The sequence below is a fragment of the Haliotis rubra genome, unplaced genomic scaffold, assembly GCF_003918875.1.
Source record: "Haliotis rubra isolate DU_JTF1 unplaced genomic scaffold, ASM391887v1 Scf115, whole genome shotgun sequence".
Taxonomy (NCBI): domain Eukaryota; kingdom Metazoa; phylum Mollusca; class Gastropoda; order Lepetellida; family Haliotidae; genus Haliotis; species Haliotis rubra.
Window position 1 is genome coordinate 655,936 of NW_025765059.1, and position 20,495 is coordinate 676,430.

At 41.7% G+C, this 20,495-nt stretch overlaps 1 protein-coding gene across 1 annotated transcript in view; it reads right to left on the reverse strand.

The window, feature by feature from the left end:
- LOC124254394 (sodium- and chloride-dependent neutral and basic amino acid transporter B(0+)-like) overlaps positions 1–20,299 on the reverse strand; it is a 32,706-nt gene extending 12,407 nt beyond the window's left edge. The window contains exons 1-4 of the mRNA XM_046688280.1: positions 20,017–20,299; positions 6,733–6,859; positions 3,030–3,161; positions 1,948–2,088 (exon numbers count right to left, since the gene is read on the reverse strand). Coding sequence (XP_046544236.1) covers positions 1,948–2,088; positions 3,030–3,161; positions 6,733–6,859; positions 20,017–20,139 — 523 coding nt within the window. The 5' untranslated portion in view covers positions 20,140–20,299. The remainder of the gene's footprint in view (positions 1–1,947; positions 2,089–3,029; positions 3,162–6,732; positions 6,860–20,016) is intronic.
- Between the last annotated feature and the right edge of the window lie 196 nt (positions 20,300–20,495).

Here is a 20,495-nt window from a genome sequence, read left to right on the forward strand (position 1 = left end):
GTGAGGTGAGGTGAGGTGAGGTGAGGTGAATATTTTGCTCATATGACGACGTGCATGCGTGTGTATGCGTAGGTGCGGCTGCTTGCACTAGCCCAGACGTAAACTGGTTTTATAGTGCTAGCCCACTGAGATACCATGCCGCAGTGAAGCATGAATACCCTTCTCAGACACATTATACTGACTCCGAGTCGACCAGTCCTTATTGTACCCATTAATGCCAAGCGCCAGGCAGGGACCAAGAGGTACCATATTTTAACGTCTTTTGGTATGACGCGGTCGGGGATCGAATCCGCGACCTTCCGCGACCTTCCGCTCTCCGGGCGGACGCTCTAACCACTACACCACGGAAGCGGTCAGGTTATCTTAGAGTTGGTGACAATGTAACTCGAAGACGATAATTGGTACATGTCATCTACTTGACGATGTATGTTAAAGTGGGCGACAGGCTATAGTAATCTTGGTGTTTCCATATCGGAATGTTTCTAATAGGGCGCTGTAATATCCGTTGCAAGATATCTCGAAGTGGTGGTGTGTGTTCCTGTGAATAGAGCTCAGGTCACGAATCAGTTGAAGTTAAGCAACGTTGAGCGCGGGGAGTCATTGGATAGGTGACCGTATTTGGCAGCTTGACTCCTCAGAGTTTCCTGGGACTTTAGTCCTGCCCCACAACGAAGCACATGTGGTCTCACCTTAGGCAAGCGAGTTTGTTCAAATGTGTCTCTGTTCGCCCAGCAGAAAATGGGTACCCGGTGGGATAGGTCAAGTGACTATTAACCTTCTTGCGCTTCACAGGCATCTTGGGTTATCCGGCGTAATAATTCAGCGCTTCTACAGTCCGTTTGGGTCAGAAACGGACCGATGAATTGCAAATTTATCATTGTACAAAATTGCCACATAAATATAAATAGTACACATGTTTATCATTTACTAATACCCAACAGCTTTCTTATGTTTGAAAATTTTCCGGACTCCACCAAAAAAAGTTCTTTAAGAAACTATCGTCAAAATTTTGACACAGTTCACTATTTGTTACGAGGGAGGAGTGCAGAGAAAGGGACAGCCAGGTGTTAGAGAAGAACGTGCACAAGTGCCCACCAAGTTATTGAATCATTAGCCTGTGCTGTGCCGTCTCCATCCTGTCTCGAACACCTGGCTGTCCCTTTCTCTGCACTCCTCCCTCGTAACAAATAGTGAACTATGTCAAAAAATTAATGATAGTTTCTTAAAGAACTTTTTTGGTGGAGTCCGGAAAATTTTCAAATATAAGAAAGTTGTTGGGTATTAGTAAATGATAAACATGTGTACTATTTATGTTTATGTGGCAATTTTGTACAATGATAAAATTTGCAATTCATCGGTCCGTTTCTGACTCAAACGGACTGTAGGCAGTGCTACATTGGAAATAAGCGCTATAAAAAATGAATAACATTGTCATTTATCGAAGTTGGTCACCGGGTGTGGAAATGTTTGGGCATTTGAAAGACGCGAGGTATCATGAATATAGGTGACAGGGTCTTGTAATGTGGTTGAATTGGTATCCTAATGTCCGCCAATGGGTATCCTAATGTCCGCCAATGGGTATCCTAATTTGAAAATTTTACGATAGACGAACATGATGCGGTTAACGTCTGTGATTCGTATGTGACGTACACAGAATCTAATGTGGTCAAGGAATCGTGAAGTACTTTGAGAACGTTCAACATTTACTGACTGACTGACTGAGTTTGGTTCTACGCCGCCTTTAGCACTATTCCAGCAACATCACGGCGGAGGACACCAGAAATGGGCTTCACACATTGTACCCATGTGGGGATTCGAACCCAGGTCTTCGGCGTTACGAGCCAACGCTTTAACCACAAGGCTACCCCACCGCCCCCGTTCAACATTTAAACATTGGTGGTATGATCTTGGGACGTCGGGTGTTCTTCACTACAACAACAGTCTTACATATTGAGCTCCAATCCCCGCACTCGGACCACGGAAGCTTGGAAGTGAAGGAGGCAAACAGGTAGTAGAAGGCCCAGCCGATGATCATGTTGTAGTAGATGGCGACGAGGGAAGACACGATCACCATGCCCAGACCAATTCCTGAAAGACGCACACACACTGAAGGTAAGCAAACACTACCAAATCATTCATAAATAATGTATATTCTTCAAAAACTTCATTGATTGACATGAAGATCGATTGAGTTGTATTTTATGCATTTTATAAAGAATATCAGTCTCAACTGTCAGCAAGGGAGGAAGCCGGAATGGATGCTGATATTTGGAGCTTTCCTGTTGATGTTATCCACGTGTATGGTGCCAACGTGCTATGGGTGAGGTGAGGTGAAATTGGGTTTAACGTCGTGCTTGAGAATATTTCGCTCATATGACGACGTGCATGCGTGTGTATGTGTATGTGCAGCTGCTTGTACTAGCCCAGACTTAAGCTGGTTTTATAGTGCTAGCTCACTGAGATACCATGCCGCAGTGAAGCATGAATACCCCACTCAGACACATTATACTGACTCCGAGTCGACCAGTCCTTGTTGTACCCATTAATGCCGAGCGCCAGGCAGGGATCAACAAGTACCATATTTTAACGTCTTTTGGTATGACGCGACCTTCCGCTCTCCGGGCGGACACCACGGAGGCGGATCATTATGGGTTCAGATGAAGGTGTCAAATTCACGATTAGCGATTACTTGGAGATTGATAAACAATGATGTGATTTTAATGATGTCTTTGTTATTGATAGAAGTACTTGCAACAGACTTGTAAACGGACTTTCATTACTTCTCACGTGGTCCAGACACAACCGATGTTCTGTGGTATATAACATCCAGGTATATTATATTAATCTTGTGGCACTGGTCAAGACTGGTTCCCATTTGAATCTAAAGCATACATTCGGCTCCCCTCGGGTCATTCCGTTACCACCACCATATTGTGCAATGTAATGAGACAGTCACGTAAAGGAGAATAATCAGTGAATCTCGGTCTAACATGTACAAGTCCGATAGAACTTCAGAAAGAGTTACCTACCCCTGAAAAGCTGCGCAAACTTCCAGCATGTGGCGGGTCCGCTACTGGTGAACTGGCCCAGAGAGAGTTCAAGGAAGAAGATTGGGATGCCCACAAGCCCCAGCATGATTGTATAGGGGATAAAGAACGCACCTGAAATGTGTCATTTAACATATTTATATATAATATAACACGATATTAAGAAAGGACATGCATACAATAATTTGCTCCGTTGTATCTACTACATATTGAGGTTTGAACCAAACCGTCATGTGATTGACATGAGTGAGAGAATTTGGTTGTACGCCGCTTTTAGCAATATTCCAGCAATAACAACGGCGGGGGACACCAGAAATGGGCTTCACACATTGTACCCATGTGGGGAATCGAACCCGGGTCTGCAGCGTGACGAGCGAACGCTTTAACCACTAGGCTACCCCATCTCCCTCTCGATCTTCAGATCGATCAACACCATTTGTACAAAGCAAAGAAGTGACAGTACGCTTTGCATACTAAACGTGTTCAGTTAATCAATGTCGAAATCAGTTTTGTTCGAAATAGGTTTGTTAATACAGTTAGTTCAGCATGTATTGTAAACAACCCAAACGAAGTTCAAGAACTCCCGTTTTGTACAATTTTAAAGTAGCGGAACAACTACGTTTTTTCTTCTTACATATGGCAATTTGATTTTATTGAGAGATGCTGTACGAGTTAATATTCGCTATTAAGTCTATTTCTGCAAACGTATATATAAACGACAACACACTTAAGTTTCTACCACATAGTTGTAGTCTTTAGACCTGAAAAGAAATGTTGTGGTTCCGATTCCCCGACCGACCCATCTTTTTTAGGCGGAATGGTCGTTCTGATAGCGAAAGTCGACATGATGGCCGCAAGCTTGATTGAATAAACAATTACACATTGATAAATGTGTTATTTGTTTGTACTTTACCTCTAAAAAAATGTAATGTTTTTTTTTAAATCCTACCTCCCTACCCTAAATTTCAAAGAGGTTTAATCGGAACTACTACATCTTTTTAATCGGCCTTACCGACATCCAGAGAAATCAGAGCTTTGCTAATGCTTACATAATATATTTCCAAAAGCACCCCAGCATTGCGTGAACAACCTATGTATAAAACTGTTTCTTGTCGTGGAGATAACATGCTATACATGTGGATCTAATGTGAGGAAGGTGGACAATGGGTTTCGTCCGAGAGAAACAAACTTTTTCCAGTCGATACATTGTTCCCCACAGTGACATGACTGACATACAATGCAGTGATACGCAAGGCTGTTGTCTCGTTGGTAGACGTCTATTCTCAACATGTACTTTAGGTATTTCACACACCTGTCAGAGGGCGAGTTCAGCTGCTTTTATTATTAATTCGATGTGTTTTTCTTGTGTGAATTTTTAACGCAATAGGGACAATGGCATGTGACGAGAACTTATTAGTCAAGCAGGTTAAATATTATCAGCTACTTAACAAACGCAGTCAACTGTGTCTCGGTTTGACGTGAACCAGGAAGTCGCGCCTCAAGGGAGCTGTTCTAAACCGGGATGCCCGCAGAACAACATACAGTAAACTATGCTTATATCGAAAACGCATCTGTTTCAAGTCCCGGTCAGTTGCTGAATGTTGTAGTAGAAATGTGTATAACGAACTATGGTAATAACGACTACGGTTATAACGAACTACGGATATAACGAACTACGGTTGTAACGAACTACAATTACTGGTCCCTTTGAGTTCGTTATAACCACAGTTTATTGTATACGTATTGTATACGTAATCTTCCGAGTTAACGGACAACCTCTAAACACTCCCCTCGCACCCATTTCACTTTTCTCCCTATATGTAATAGATATGGCAGGACATACTTGTACCTGTTGTCACTCAATTCCCTTAATATTGGAATGATAAAATGTGTTTATAAATAAATTATTTTGAATATGACTTTGGGCTTATGATGGCCCTGAGTATTTGTAGACTTGATCTCGTCCACAGGGGCGTGTCACGCTTAGAAACAGCGTTAAAAGACATAGGTATATAGACCCTACCCTAGTACTATATAAAAGGAAAGGGATGTAACGACGGAACAACCCCCTCCTTAATCAAAGTTAGATTTCACCACGTAAACTATTTATAAGGCCCCGTCGAGGCCTACGGATCGAAAGCGAGATGATTTCCCTACAAAATGAACTATAAATGGTCACAATCGGATCATTATTTCAAAAGTTATACACCACGACTCACCGAAAACAGCTACCTCCGCAATTCCAAGCCAAAATCATGGATCACCCAAGACAGCGGAAACTCACCTTTTAAATTTGTTTATTAAAAATAGTTTACGTGTTGAAATCTAACTTTGATTGAGGAGGGGGTGGTTCCGTCGTTACATCCCTTTCCTTTTATATAGTACTAGTGTAGGGTCTATGTACCTATATGTCTTTTAACGCTGTTTCTAAGCGTGACATGCCTCTGTGATCTCGTCACTATATGGCTGAAATATTGCCGATTTCACGTTAACACTTAAAGGTCAAACATGATTAAAACACAATTATCACTTATTCATGACATAGTATACATTGCTGATTATGAAAAAACATATAAACCAAATTATAAGCGTACAATCGCAAATCAAAAGTGCCATATTTTGTTTACTTCCTTCGAAACGAAGCACCTGGGATACCGAACCCAGTCAGAGCGGGTGGGTGTGCAGTCAAGTGGCTGGTTCATTTGCAGATGCCCTCACGGCTCATTGTGTGTGTGTATATAGAGATGTTAGGTTTTGTAAATACATGTTCATTTTTTGTGTATGACATTTTGCAATCAACAGACATCATAACATGTCATGTGTACAAGTATCATACCTGCCTGTCTGTGTAATTACATAATGTGACAGAGACCGAACTCGGGTGCACGAGCCATAAATCAATGCGTTTGGTTTATGGTGTATAGCCTGATAGGTGTCAAGTTCAAATTGCATGCGGTCAGTGATCGAAGTTGTGTATTGCATATTGTCATTAGGAGACAGGCAGACACATAGGTGTCAATAAAACAGACATTGAAGTTTCTGTGACAAAGACATATCTATATCACAGTTAGAAATTCTGTCAATGCTAATTAATGACATTGCTTTAAAGTAACGAACTGAGAAACTGACTCGGTAAGAAGAACGTGTGGTGAAATAGACAAATGAAATTATATAAACAGTTAAATCGGTAATATACTGTCATAAAATATATAAAGCTCGCGCCTGTGAAATATCAACAAAACATTAGAAAAATAGCTCACATGAAAGCCTTCACCGAGTACTTACCGCCAGCGAAGGTTTTCCGTCTTGAAATTTCGAACACCTCACTGGTTGACACATAGCTGAGTAGATCTAGATCCTAACAAGGTTCTTTTATGTAATGAGTAGATTATTTACTATTTGTTTTGATTAGACTACACCTGCTCACGATCTTATAATCTGGACATCCCTCGTCCAAGCTGCGCGAACCTATTCACTGCGCATGCGCTATGAGCGCAGCCCAGCTGTTGAAACCACTTTTCACCCCAAGCTGGGGTGAATTTAGTGAATCGTTTGAACTAAACTAGAGTTTTTTCCATCGCGTTATTTTTCCCATTTTATAAGTTGAATTTGCATTTTTGATGATTCGTATCTGTAAGTCCATACCGAAAGGTATCAGAATCTGGAAAGTTTCTCATTCACTCACCTCCTCCATTCCGGTAGGCCAGATAGGGGAACCTCCACACATTGCCGAGGCCGACGGCGTATCCCAGGCATGAGAGGAAGAAGTCGACCTTGCTGCCCCAGTTGCCCCGCTCAAGGTTCTCGTCTCCCTGGAAACGAGCACATCCTGTTATTTCTTTGCATGATGTAACACCAGACTGAGCAATATGGCGGTCTACAATAATCGAGTCTGGATGTGGTAATCAATTAAATGACATGAGCATCAACAGGTTGGGATATCCAGCCTTGGGTCATCCAGCCTGACCGTATCGTCTTCATATTTGCCTCTTCCGAAAAGCATGGGTTCCTAACTCACACCTTAAGGGATCATACATATTCCGCGCAGTGTCACCCCTGTGTCAGTCAAATACTCATTACGTCAAGGCGTGATAGCTTACATATTCCGCGCAGTGTCAACCGTGTCAGTCAAATACTCATACGTCAAGGCGTGATAACATACATATTCCGCGCAGTGTCAACCGTGTCAGTCAAATATTCATTACGTCAAGGCTTGATAACATACATATTTCGTGCAGTGTCAGTCAAATGCTCATACGTCAAGGCTTGATAACATACATATTCCGTGCAGTGTCACCCCTGTGTCAGTCAAATGCTCATACGTCAAGGCGTGATAACATACATATTCTCTGCAGTCTCATCCCTGCGTCAGTCAAATATTCATTACGTCAAGGCGTGATAACATACATATTCCGTGCAGTGTCACCCCTGTGTCAGTCAAATACTTATACCTCAAGGCTTGATAACATACATATTCCGAGCAGTGTCACCGCTGTGTCAGTCAAATGCTCATACGTCAAGGCTTGATAACATACATATTCCGTGCAGTGTCACCCCTGCGTCAGTCAAATATTCATACGTCAAGGCTTGATAACATACATATTCCGTGCAGTGTCACCCCTGTGTCAGTCAAATGCTCATACGTCAAGGCTTGATAACATACATATTCCGTGCAGTGTCACCCTTGTGTCAGTCAAATGCTCATACGTCAAGGCTTGATAACATACATATTCCGTGCAGTGTCACCCTGTGTCAGTCAAATGCTCATACGTCAAGGCTTGATAACATACATATTCCGTGCAGTGTCACCCCTGTGTCAGTCAAATGCTCATACGTCAAGGCTTGATAACATACATATTCTGTGCAGTGTCACCCCTGTGTCAGTCAAATGCTCATACGTCAAGGCTTGATAACATACATATTCCGTGCAGTGTCACCCCTGTGTCAGTCAAATGCTCATACGTCAAGGCTTGATAACATACATATTCCGTGCAGAGTCACCCCTGCGTCAGTGAAACACTCATACGTCAGAGCTTGGTAACAATCTGGTCTCGGCAAAGCAGAATGTACAACGGTCAACAAGTTTTATCATTTTGTGCCTTAGTTGACTCAGTAATATGAATAATAAGGCTTGGGGCAGAATAACAAACTCGTATACATTTTCCTGCCTTCACCTAAGTTGACGATCCAGATAAGACACTCAGTCTGTCTATGCATCCACACACAGCCCCTAAAACTATAGGAAATCCCGGATATAACGAGCTAGACTCAAACATTAGTCTTACATGCTTGATATTAGTATGACGAATCATCCAGTATACGGTTTGTCCATTGATGGCATGGAGACACGATGACCAGCATCCAGAAAGTCAGGATCTTCGAGGACCACCCGATCGCCTAAATAACCTGGGATAGCCTAGTTGGTAAAGTGTTCGCTCATCCCACCGTATACCTTCGTTCGAATCACCTGTCCCCAGTCGGTATTTTGGTTGGGATATTGCTAAAAGCGGCGTAAAACAATACTCAATCATCTCTCATGACAAAGAGTTCTGGTGTGACGCAACCAGGGCTCGAACCAGGGCTCGAACCACCGACCTTGCGCTTTCCAGGCAATCACTATCTACAAGACCATGGAGGCGGCCCTGAATTGTTTGCTAAAATCGGAACAATAAACTATTGTGCTTTGTGCTGGATATTTCTTTGAGACGGTTATTGTGTAACGTAAACGCCATTAACATGAGTGTTTCATTACGATATGTGGGCCCAAAGTTTGGCCTTCAACATCTAGGACACAATACACAGTTGTTGGCTCTAGTATGGCCGTAGACTATCTGCATATGTAGACTACCTGGCTCATTATTGCCCGTCAATATACAGTGATACTTTACGACGTATTTGGGTACACTGGCTATTGTCACAGAAGGTACACTTGCACAATCTATTTATAAGACAAGGAGAATGCACTTCAACTGTTCATGTCTCTCTCCAGAATGCACTTCAACTGTCCATGTCTCTCTCCAGAATGCACTTCAACTGTCCATGTCTCTCTCCAGAATGCACTGCAACTGTCCATGTCTCTCCAGAATGCACTGCAACTGTCCATGTCTCTCCAGAATGCACTGCAACTGTCCATGTCTCTCTCCAGAATGCACTGCAACTGTCCATGTCTCTCTCCAGAATGCACTGCAACTGTCCATGTCTCTCTCCAGAATGCACTGCAACTGTCCATGTCTCTCTCCAGAATGCACTGCAACTGTCCATGTCTCTCTCAGAATGCACTGCAACTGTCCATGTCTCTCTCCAGAATGCACTGCAACTGTCAACTGTGCACTGCATGTTCATGTCTCCAGAATGCACTGCAACTGTTCATGTCTCTCTGCACTGAATGCACTGCAACTGTTCATGTCTCTCTCAGAATGCACTGCAACTGTTCATGTCTCTCTCCAGAATGCACTGCAACTGTTCATGTCTCTCTCCAGAATGCACTGCAACTGTTCATGTCTCTCCAGAATGCACTGCAACTGTTCATGTCTCTCTCCAGAATGCACTGCAACTGTTCATGTCTCTCTCCAGAATGCACTGCAACTGTTCATGTCTCTCTCCAGAATGCACTGCAACTGTTCATGTCTCTCTCCAGAATGCACTGCAACTGTTCATGTCTCTCCAGAATGCACTGCAACTGTTCATGTCTCTCTCCAGAATGCACTGCAACTGTTCATGTCTCTCCAGAATGCACTGCAACTGTTCATGTCTCTCTCAGAATGCACTGCAACTGTTCATGTCTCTCTCCAGAATGCACTGCAACTGTTCATGTCTCTCTCAGAATGCACTGCAACTGTTCATGTCTCTCTCCAGAATGCACTGCAACTGTTCATGTCTCTCTCCAGAATGCACTGCAACTGTTCATGTCTCTCTCCAGAATGCACTGCAACTGTTCATGTCTCTCCAGAATGCACTGCAACTGTTCATGTCTCTCCAGAATGCGCTGCAACTGTTCATGCCTCTCCAGAATGCACTGCAACTGTTCATGTCTCTCTCCAGAATGCACTGCAACTGTCCATGTCTCTCTCCAGAATGCATTGCAACTGTTCATGTCTCTCCAGAATGCACTGCAACTGTTCATGTCTCCAGAATGCACTGTAACTGTTCATGTCTCAAAACGAAAGTCATATGAAAAGGAAGTTCAGTAGGTCAAACTAATTTATTTAAGATGTAAGGCGCACCCTACACCTGCATGTAGATTGCTGCAACACAAACAATGTGGATATCGTGTGGAAAATGTGCCGAATGGGTGTGGCTTACGACAGAATGAAACATCCACATGTCTAATTCTGTTGTCAGTTAGATAAGAAGTGAGTCGAGTTTTACTTTTTTTTGTAGTAGAGGCAGTGGTGGGATATGGTCGAAATCAATGTGTATGTATATGTGACCCAAGGGTATTTTGGAAAAGACTTCTTGGAGAAGAATTCAGATCACCAGTCAATTTCGTAAACACAACAGCATGCAAGCAGTGGACAGAACACTTTACAAAACTCCTTTCAACTGAGAGCCAGCATAACACTCAGGAACAGATTCAGCCTATCTTACCTACTACTGGGAACACTCAGTCTATAAATCAACCCATTTATCAGCAAGAAGTTCTATCTTGCATCTCTTCTTTACCCAATAATAAGGCCCTGGACCAAGTGGTATTGCCAATGAGTTCCAAAAGGCATCCAAACAATTAACTATTCCACTTCTCGTGACTCTCTTCAACAGAATCTAGGATAACGGTTGTTGTCCTTCTAGCTGTGGTAAAGGTATTATATGTCCATCGTAAAAATCTGGTAACAGAAATGGCCCAAATAATTATAGAGGCATATCGTATATTGACTCCCTACGTAAGGTATTCACCTCCAGTCTAAATAAAAGGCTAAAGGGTTGGTGTGAAACAAACAGTATCATCAGTAAAGCTCAAGCTGGGTTCAGGGAAAACAACAGATTTAAGAACAGATTTTACAACAGATACTATTTTCACACTGCAAGCTATTATCCAGAAAGACTCTTGTAAAAAGAGAGGTAAAAGCCATTGTCTTCAGTGTCATTGTCCCCAGGGCATTTGACACTACTTAACATCATGTACTTTTACACTCCTGAGAGAAAGCAGGACTATCTGGGAAGGCCCTTAACATCAACACATACACCTTTTGTGCGAGAACCACCCATGGTCTGTCAAGTTGTTTTTCCTGTAATGTTGGAACCCGTCAGGGCTCTATTATAAGTCCTCAGATGTTTATAATTATTATCAACCATTAACACACAGGAAAATAAAGGAGGCAAAGGAGTATTCATTACACCTGTTATTATTATGTCTTTGCTTTACTGTTTGCAGATGATGTATCAGCATTCTGATACCTGCAACCAGTTGCAGAGAAAGATTAATGCCCTTAAAATATTTTGTCAGGAAACAGGTATGCAAGTTAATCTAAACAAAACCGAAGTTATTGTTACCCATGTTTGGTGCTCTATTGTTGGACATATTTCACAATACTAAAATCTTGAAAGACACCAATCTGTACAACACTTTGTAAATTTGATGTCAACATCAACAAATAATGATTTTACTTATAATGTATGTCATCATCTGGGGAAAGTTCAAAGATTAAGGAAAACGATTAATACTACTTTATTACATCGCACATAGGTTAAACATTCTGTAAAGACTGTATTTTGGGCCTATGGCTTTTTACTGAAATAAATCTGTCTGAAGGACACGTGACGTCAAACACGTTTCTTTATCAGCTGCAGGCGCCTGGGATATTGTTCCTTCATGGGGAATATGGTAGATGATTTCAGAAAAAATTGCCTGCTATTATTCATATAATAATGTACAATATCTGCAATTCACAAACCTTTTCATTGTTGGCATGTATGTATAAAATATGAATAATTCATAGGCAATTTCTGAAATGCCTTGATGTTTGAGCCATTTTACAAAGTCAGTAAAATATCTGTATTCAACAGATCTACTAAATGATTGAAGTTCCAAAGAGCATACAAAGATAATAGAATAATTACGCCAAGATCACAATAAAATATTTGAAATGTACTTTCTTTCAACCCATCTTAAAATGGAGTTGAAGATGAAGTGGAAATGTTTGGAGTTGTCATGATACACTAGATGCAAAATAACAAATAAGGGGTTTTATTAATTGCTACAAAGATGGCAAAATTTCAAATTCTCTTCTCAGAAAAGTCACTGAAAACGATGAATTCAGGCCTATATTTGTGTGATTTTAAGCGGTCAAAATGTGCAGATTTTCATATGAGCCCAGTATGGCATGAGATTTATCAATGTTGTCGTGATTGTGTGACATGAGCCATAAAGGCGTGATAGATGGTAGGTATGCAACAACAACAAAAAGTTCCGGTGTACTGCTACTGCTGCTGCTGCTGTTGCTGCTACTGCTGCCGCTGTCATCAACCACGACGGCCACTATCCTCTAGGTTAACTACGACTACTACTGGTACAACTCTTCTACTGTTTTTGCAGTTAGTGAGTGACTGGTTTAGAGTTTATGCCCTCTGACACAAATGGACTTAAAACCAAATCCGTTTTGAATACCTTCTGCGTTTTGAAGATTGAAAATATTGTATCGGAATAGCCACTCACTGTAATGGTAAGCTGGTAATCCATGGCACCTATTACGCATTTAAAAACACTGCAATGGTAACGCTGCGGCCGTGCGAGCCACGTAAATAAGGTGATTCTAAACGTCGGGACTGCCCTCGACCCATACAATAAACAACACAGGTTGTTTCAGGAAGTGATTAACACTTGTACGAGGACAATAACTAAGGGATAGGAAAACTAAGAAATGAAAACAGCAAGAAACATTTACACACTGTTAAATATACTCAACCAAAAGTTATACAGAGAAACCCCCAAAAGCGACAATATGTTTCACGGACGCGAACGTTCAATTGCACATGCATACTTTGACGATACAAGTTCTCAAATTCTTAACCAAAGTAACAAGCGTGCAAAATCTAACAAAGTCAAATAATATACACTGTCAAATAACCCTACTCATGATCCAATACTTCCTACAATACTATAACTTACCAAAGCCTCATAATTACCACACAGTAAATGTAACCAGCTACACTAGCTATAAAGTGTCCCCGAGTAACGACGCCAAGACAGGACAGATAGATTCGGGTGACTCATCTCAGACACAGGTTCCAGATGGCAGTGACCACGTCCCAAACCATTCCCCAGGCCTTCAATGTTCATTTATCTATGCGTCGTCGATGCACTTCTCTGCTTCATGCGCATGATGGTCATACCCGTTATTGACTGACTTCGACGTGTGACCCCTACTCAATTGTTAACTTCTGACGTCATCGTTACGGATATTGTTCATTTTCTTTGACATGTTGTTGTGGCCCGATACTTCAGCTTATAAAGTGTCTACATCATTTCATCTTTTCTGTGTTGTATTCCAATACTGAAGGAATTTTCTGTGTGCAGCGTCTTTATGTGGCTAGTATATATTCAGAGACTGAGCGTTAGTCTACAGAGGGTCCACTGGACGGACGAAAGTCGATTTCTTTTGTTCGTCACTGACGGCCCAGGACGAGGAGCAAGTACCGTTTGGCGGGGGTACCTTGATGAGGCGGGGGTGCCTCACACATGACTGAAAACCTGACCTTATGTGGATGAGTCAACATCTGAATGGACAACGGTACATTACTGACATACTCGACAGGGATGGTTGTTTCACATCTCGATGGACATCCTTTTACACAAGGCCTGTCATTTTGGACGACTATGGTAGGTAACGTCGTGCACCTATAGTTGGTAATGCCTTACGTCAAGAGGAGGTAGCAACGTTACCGTAACCTGCCAGGAGTCCAGATCGAACCCATAGAGCATGTGTTGGGCGTTATGGGTCGCAGACTACGCCAGAGATGATCCGCCAGTACAACATCTTGACGAATTGGAACAAGCCCTCCAAGAATGGATCGCAATATCTCAACGTCAAATTCTAACGTCTAGTATGGTAAATGAGGATTGCCAATGATGTTGTTCCAGACAGTAAGTTAGTTTGAGGTTTGGGTAATTCCATTGCTATGGTTAATGGATTTTGGCAGGATGTTGCGATACATTTTCCAGAGGTAGTTTTCCTGGAAATCGAGAAAAATTGTGTTTCCTAATACTGATAATAGAAGTTTAAAATAGGTGTTGCATTATGTATTACGGTACTCAGTATGTGAGGCAACTCCTTTTGGCTTAATAATGAACCTTACTACGTCAAGATTTATCTCCCCTGGTGTAGCAGACGGCTTCCTTTGTTGACAGAAGAGAATGACTGAGTTTAGTTTCATGCCGCACTCAGCAATATCCCCGCTATATGGCGGCGGTCTGTAAATAATCGAGTCTGGACCAAACAATCCAGTGATCAACAACATGAGCATCGATCTGCGCAATTGGGAACCGATGACATGTGTCAACCAAGCCAGCGATTCTGACCACCCGATCCCGTTATTCGCCTCTTACGACAAGCATGGGTTACTGAAGGTTCAATCTAACCCGGACCTTCACGGGGAAATGGCTTTAGATATCTCACCTGCCATCAGTTTGTTTTCAGATCCCAGATGTTGAAGGAACCAAGAACGACTTTTAACATGTTCAGATCTGTAGCATCTCCAATTTCGTTTAAGTATTAAAGTAAGCAAAGTCAAATAAGAACTGCACTTACATTTACATTGCAACATTATCGCCTTAATCCCAGCCGACCTGGTGTCCGTTATAAACATACCACACGGACGTGAGTACCGTTATCTACAGGAATATTTCTGAATAACACACACCGACTGTTGTTGGGTATCAATGACCACAATGTTCGTCGGAACAGTACACAGGCACCTAAAATATATTCCAATGCCAAACAAAATATAAAACCACCAAAGAGCAAGTGCAATCATGTCCAACAACCGTGGCGTGCTTAAAATAGCTGTGGAATTCCTTGCTTTCATCATGAGCCTTCACATGACTTAAAGTCTTGTTACCAATTCGATCTGCAGTTGTGGTAAACATTGAACTTCGATATTCTCACGCTATTGGACACGTAGAACAAATGCGATAAAAAAGATAATGTCTTGCACTGTTGCTCACGTTGACCTTGACCGAAGCACCAAGCTCACCGAGCTGCATGTTTACAAGGCAAATGGAGCGGAACTAAGGTTAGAAGTACACGGGATCAAGATCGGGAAAACAACTCGCGTCAAGGACAAGGACGGACAAAAGCTGTGTAGTACGTACGTAACCAGTGTTCAACGCTCCATGACTATCGTGTCATGTCAGGGACCAGACGTTCCTCAACGTAAACTGATGGGCTACGCGTGGAAACAGCTACGGCCAAGTGTAAACGTAGCTACGGCCAAGTGTAAACCACCAAAGAGCAAGTGCAATCATGTCCAACAACCGTGGCGTGCTTAAAATAGCTGTGGAATTCCTTGCTTTCATCATGAGCCTTGACATGTGTAAACGTAGCTACGGCCATGCGTAAACGTAGCTACGGCCAAGCGTAAATGTAACAGATACGGGACTGAAAAACATTTACACACTAAAACCCCAAAACTACATAGTGAACGACAAGCGCAATTATTGTGTTGTCTTATGCATGCCATTGTATCCAATTTCCGTAGCTCGATAGTCATTGTAGCAGTTATAGATTGTCTGACGGACCTTCAGACCACATGAAATGGCCAACAAGACCTATCACAACTACCCTCTCCAGTTATTCTGCAAGAGTTTTAAACTGGCAATTGAAGAATGTTTTAATTTTTGAATGAATAATTTTGTCAAAACAAACACCGGAACATAAGGACATTATGGTACGTATAATTAATTATAAAGACCAGGAATGTATAGCAGTACTTCCCACAGCTGTGAAAGGTGTATATGCATTTGACACAGGAGGTAGCGAGTTCGTTTGACCAGTCGTACAGTCGGCACATCTTGTTCACAGTACATCGTGGTTTCAACCGTAGTCTGTCAATCCAACTTTTGGGACACCCCTTTTGTCAAATATCTTCCAAATAACCCCAACTGATCACATGCCATTAACGTATATTTTAATGATCCTCTTTGATGTCATAAGAAATGGTTTTAACTTTGTTGGTCACTTGGGGAAAAAGTTACTTAAGTAACTATCATTATAACTTGTGTTTGTTTTGGTGTCAAGAGACGGGGTGTAGTCGCAGTAAACGTAACAACTTACGTGTTGGGTCAGAGGGCAATTCACGTGCATGACCCCGGGACCCGGGGCATCTTTACAAGTGACTTGGAAGGACAGAGTTGTTACCCTCAGAATAATTTCCCCATGTTAAGCACAGATATGCAAACTTTCATAAAAATGTGTATAGTTTTTTTCAAGAATGAAGCCGACAGAGGATATCCTTTACAATCTATCACCAAGTTTACAGAAAGAACAGTGAAAATAAAGCCCTCAACACTTCATGTTATCTCCCCTGATCAGGTAATTAACAGTAGTCACTTAGGGACGGTCTCAAAATCAAACCAGACATCAGTAAAGTTGGACACTTTCAATCTGAGACTAATCAGGGACATAATTCGCCGTTTTTATCAGAGAAACCAACATCTCTCGTCAAGAAAACTCAAGAAAATTCTTGAAGATGAACACATCTGCATTTCCTGATTTACAATATGTAAATTATTAGTGGCAGCACTCTGACCCCAAAGTAAACAGGAACATTCCTCCAGGCAAGGGTGAGAGATTTATGTACACGCAGGGTCTCATCTGGGTTTCCTACCAGGATGTGACTTGGTGTTCAGATCCAAATCTACTGATGGTCGTGACTATCACACAGAGATGAACTCCACAGTGTTCACAGAATACGTCACAGAGCAGCTGATGGACAACGCACCATGCCACAGTATTAGAGATCCCCTGGAGAAGACTCATACCTCCACTTCCGGAAAACATGAGATGTGTAGTACTTCTTGGTTGTCCAGGCATGGTATCGGCTTTCAAGCTAAACTGTATGATACCATACTAGCGTACAAACCACCCCCTGTTTACTTGAGTGACACCATGGTCATGAAATTCTACGTTTGCCGCCCTATCACTATGACCTTAATCCAATTAAACTGATCTGGGGCAATTTAAAAGTATACAGTTGCCCGAAAAATGTTCCTTTGCTACAGAAATCTAAATGATAGTTACTTAGTAACTTTTTCCTAAGTGACCAACAAAGTTAAAACCATGTGTTCATATTACGTCAAAGGGGGTAATTAAGATATACGTTAATGGCATGTGATCTGTTGGTGTTATTTCGAAGATATTTGACAAAAGGGGTGTCCCAAAAGTTGGGTTGACAGACTATAAGATGGGATATCAGAGAGATTGTCAATATTACTGAGTGTGATGTTACGTCTCACACTACCACTGTCCTACACAAACATTGTATGGTACATCACGCACAACAACACTCCTCTAAAACATCTTGTAGCCCTAGGGATGTAACTCAACCTGCACTGCAACTATGTGTCTACCGCTTTGTCAATCCCACCACACTAGTAGGTCACGCATGAGTTACTTAATAGAAATACTCCTCGACCAGCGCGGATTATTGACATGAAATGTGAATACAAGCTGCGAAGAATGGAGCAGCCATTTGTGATAACGCAATACGTATATTGACTTAAAGGTCTTATAAAGACCGTCCTGAGAGACGCATAAAACACACAAGAGCGTACCTACTGAGCATCAAGAGTAGTTATCTGTCTGTTATTTCACCCAGCAATCATGACTAGTGTTCACAGGACTACTGGCGCATTCCATGCTGTGAAGTAACTGCCTGAACGTAGAGTGCACTACACCATGTCAGTACTTAAAGGTCACATGCAACGTAAAACACAACTTTGCAGATTCTGATACCTTTCGGTATGGACTTACCGAAACAAATCGTCAAAAATGCAAATTCAACTTATAAAGTTAAAAAATAACGCGATGAAAAAAAAACGCGCGAAATCGGAGTTCAAACGTTTCACTAATTTTCCCCAGACTTTTCTGGGGAATACGGGTTTCAACAGCTGGGCTGCGCTCATAGCACGTGCGCAGTGAAATAGGTTCGCGCAGCTTGGAAGCGGGTTGTCGGGTGAATACTCGGTGAAGGCTTTGGTGTGAGTTATTTTTCTAATGTTTTGTTGATATCTCACAGGCGCGAGCTTTTTATATGTTATGACAGTAAATTAACTGTTTATATAATTTCATTTGTCTATTTCACCACACGTTCTTCTTACCGAGTCACTTTCTCAGTTCGATACTTAAAAGCAATGTCATTATTTAGCGTCTACAGAATTTCTAACTGTGATATAGATATGTCGTTGTCACAGACAAAACTCAATGTCTTGTTTTATTGACACCTGTGTGTCTGCCTGCCTGTCCGCTAATGACAATATTCAATACACAACTGCTATCACTGACCACATTCAATTTGAACTTAACACCAATCAGGCTATACACCATAAACAAAATGCATTGATTTATGGCCCGAGTTCGGTCTCTGTCACATTATGTAATTACACAGACAGGCAGGTGTGATACTTGAACACATGACATGTTATGATGTCTGTTGATTGCAAAATGTTATACACAAAAAATGAGCATGTATTTACAAAACCCAACATCTCTATATATACACACACAATGAGCCGTGAAGGCATCTGCAAATGAACCAGCCGTTACACTTGAGTGCACACCCACCCGCTCTGACTGGGTTCGGTATCCCGGCTGCTTCGTTTCTTGGGAAGTAAACCGAAGTACACAATTTTGCACTTTTGATAAACGCTCATAATTTTGTTTATATGTTTTTCATTATCAGCAATGTATATTATATGTCATGAATAAGTGATAATTGTGTTTTAATTATGTTTGATTTTTTGGTTGCATGTGACCTTTAACAGGACTCTCATATCACTAGCATGGACCCGTAATATTATTGGTTTTGGTCCAATATCGGCCGACTCAGTCACTCATCTACACAAAAGTTCAAATTAAGAACGAACACGACACAAAGCTAAAACCCCAACAAAACAAACAAACAAACAAACAAAACCAAATACCAAACCGAAACAAAACAAAACACCTAAACGCAACCCTAAATAAATGGGAATATTACGGGGACGAAACTGGTCCGGAAAATAAAACGAAATGGGATTGCTTTATCCGATGCACTTTCTCACCTCAACACCTCACGTGTAACAACGTTAAGTGCTGGCATACAGTAGAAAACTATATGGGGGAACACTACCGGGCCGCCATGGTAAGGGTAACACACATTATATTTAAGTATACAAATATGGTTTACCGTCAGTTTAAACGTAATCTATTAATGGTAACATCAGTGTTCTGCTGATCGCCATGTTTGGACAGAGATAACCAAAATGTTGACAACACACTCCTATGTGTGTCCAGCCAATCACACCCAGCATTGGGCATTACGTAGCTAACTGCGCACGGAGTTTGTGTGAATTACATGCAGTTACAGTGACAGTTGTGTTTGCCCAGTTAAAGATTAGGAGCGGTTTGACAAGTCAGTGAAGATTTAAAAAACAATACGAATTGTTTTAAACGTCCCAAGTGTGAACAATGAATAATGGTTAAAGATTGAATACAGCCACATTTCTCTCCAACTCGTTGTAACATGGGAACAATTTCTGCCTGTAACACCCGTATTTTTAATATCATTCTACGCAGGAGAATAGATGTATTTATTTATAAAAAGCGGCGCTTATTTATAATCCAAACCCTTTAATTTATAATTTCACTACATTTACATTTTGACATTTCAAGCGGGGGTTACGGGTGGAACTCTTGCCAATTTAAATGACACAAACAGACATTGTATTCCTTTTTCCATTGTTGATTCCCTCACAGTTATATGTGTTAAATCTCACCTCGCTTGGCTTCTTCTTACTGACAACGGCGAGCAGTTCAGCGTGGTTCTTGTCGACTTTCTCGGACAACGCGTCCACCGTTTGTTTTAAGTTGTGCACCTGTAAAACCGTATCTGTCGACATGGCTGGTTATTAACAATCCACGACCGAGAAATCGTCAGTTTACAGTCGTCCCGAAAATCAGTTATGGTATAAACTCTTCACGAAAGCATCCACCCTCCTTTCCTCTGATGTTTCTCAATGGACACACTCGGCCGACTGTTGTGAACTTAGCTTGTTTGGGTGGGCCGCGGGTACGGGTGTTTTGTGGCGCTCTGTTCCCGTTTCTGTGTCAGAAACAAGGAACGTTATTGTGATGTGCAGGAATCTAACTTCGACAGTTTAGGTTTTAATGGCTTATTTGATTGTTTCTGGTTGAATTTTGTCAAGTTAAGGAGCATGTTTATAATTGAAAGGCAGTCATTGGTCATTGTTGCAAA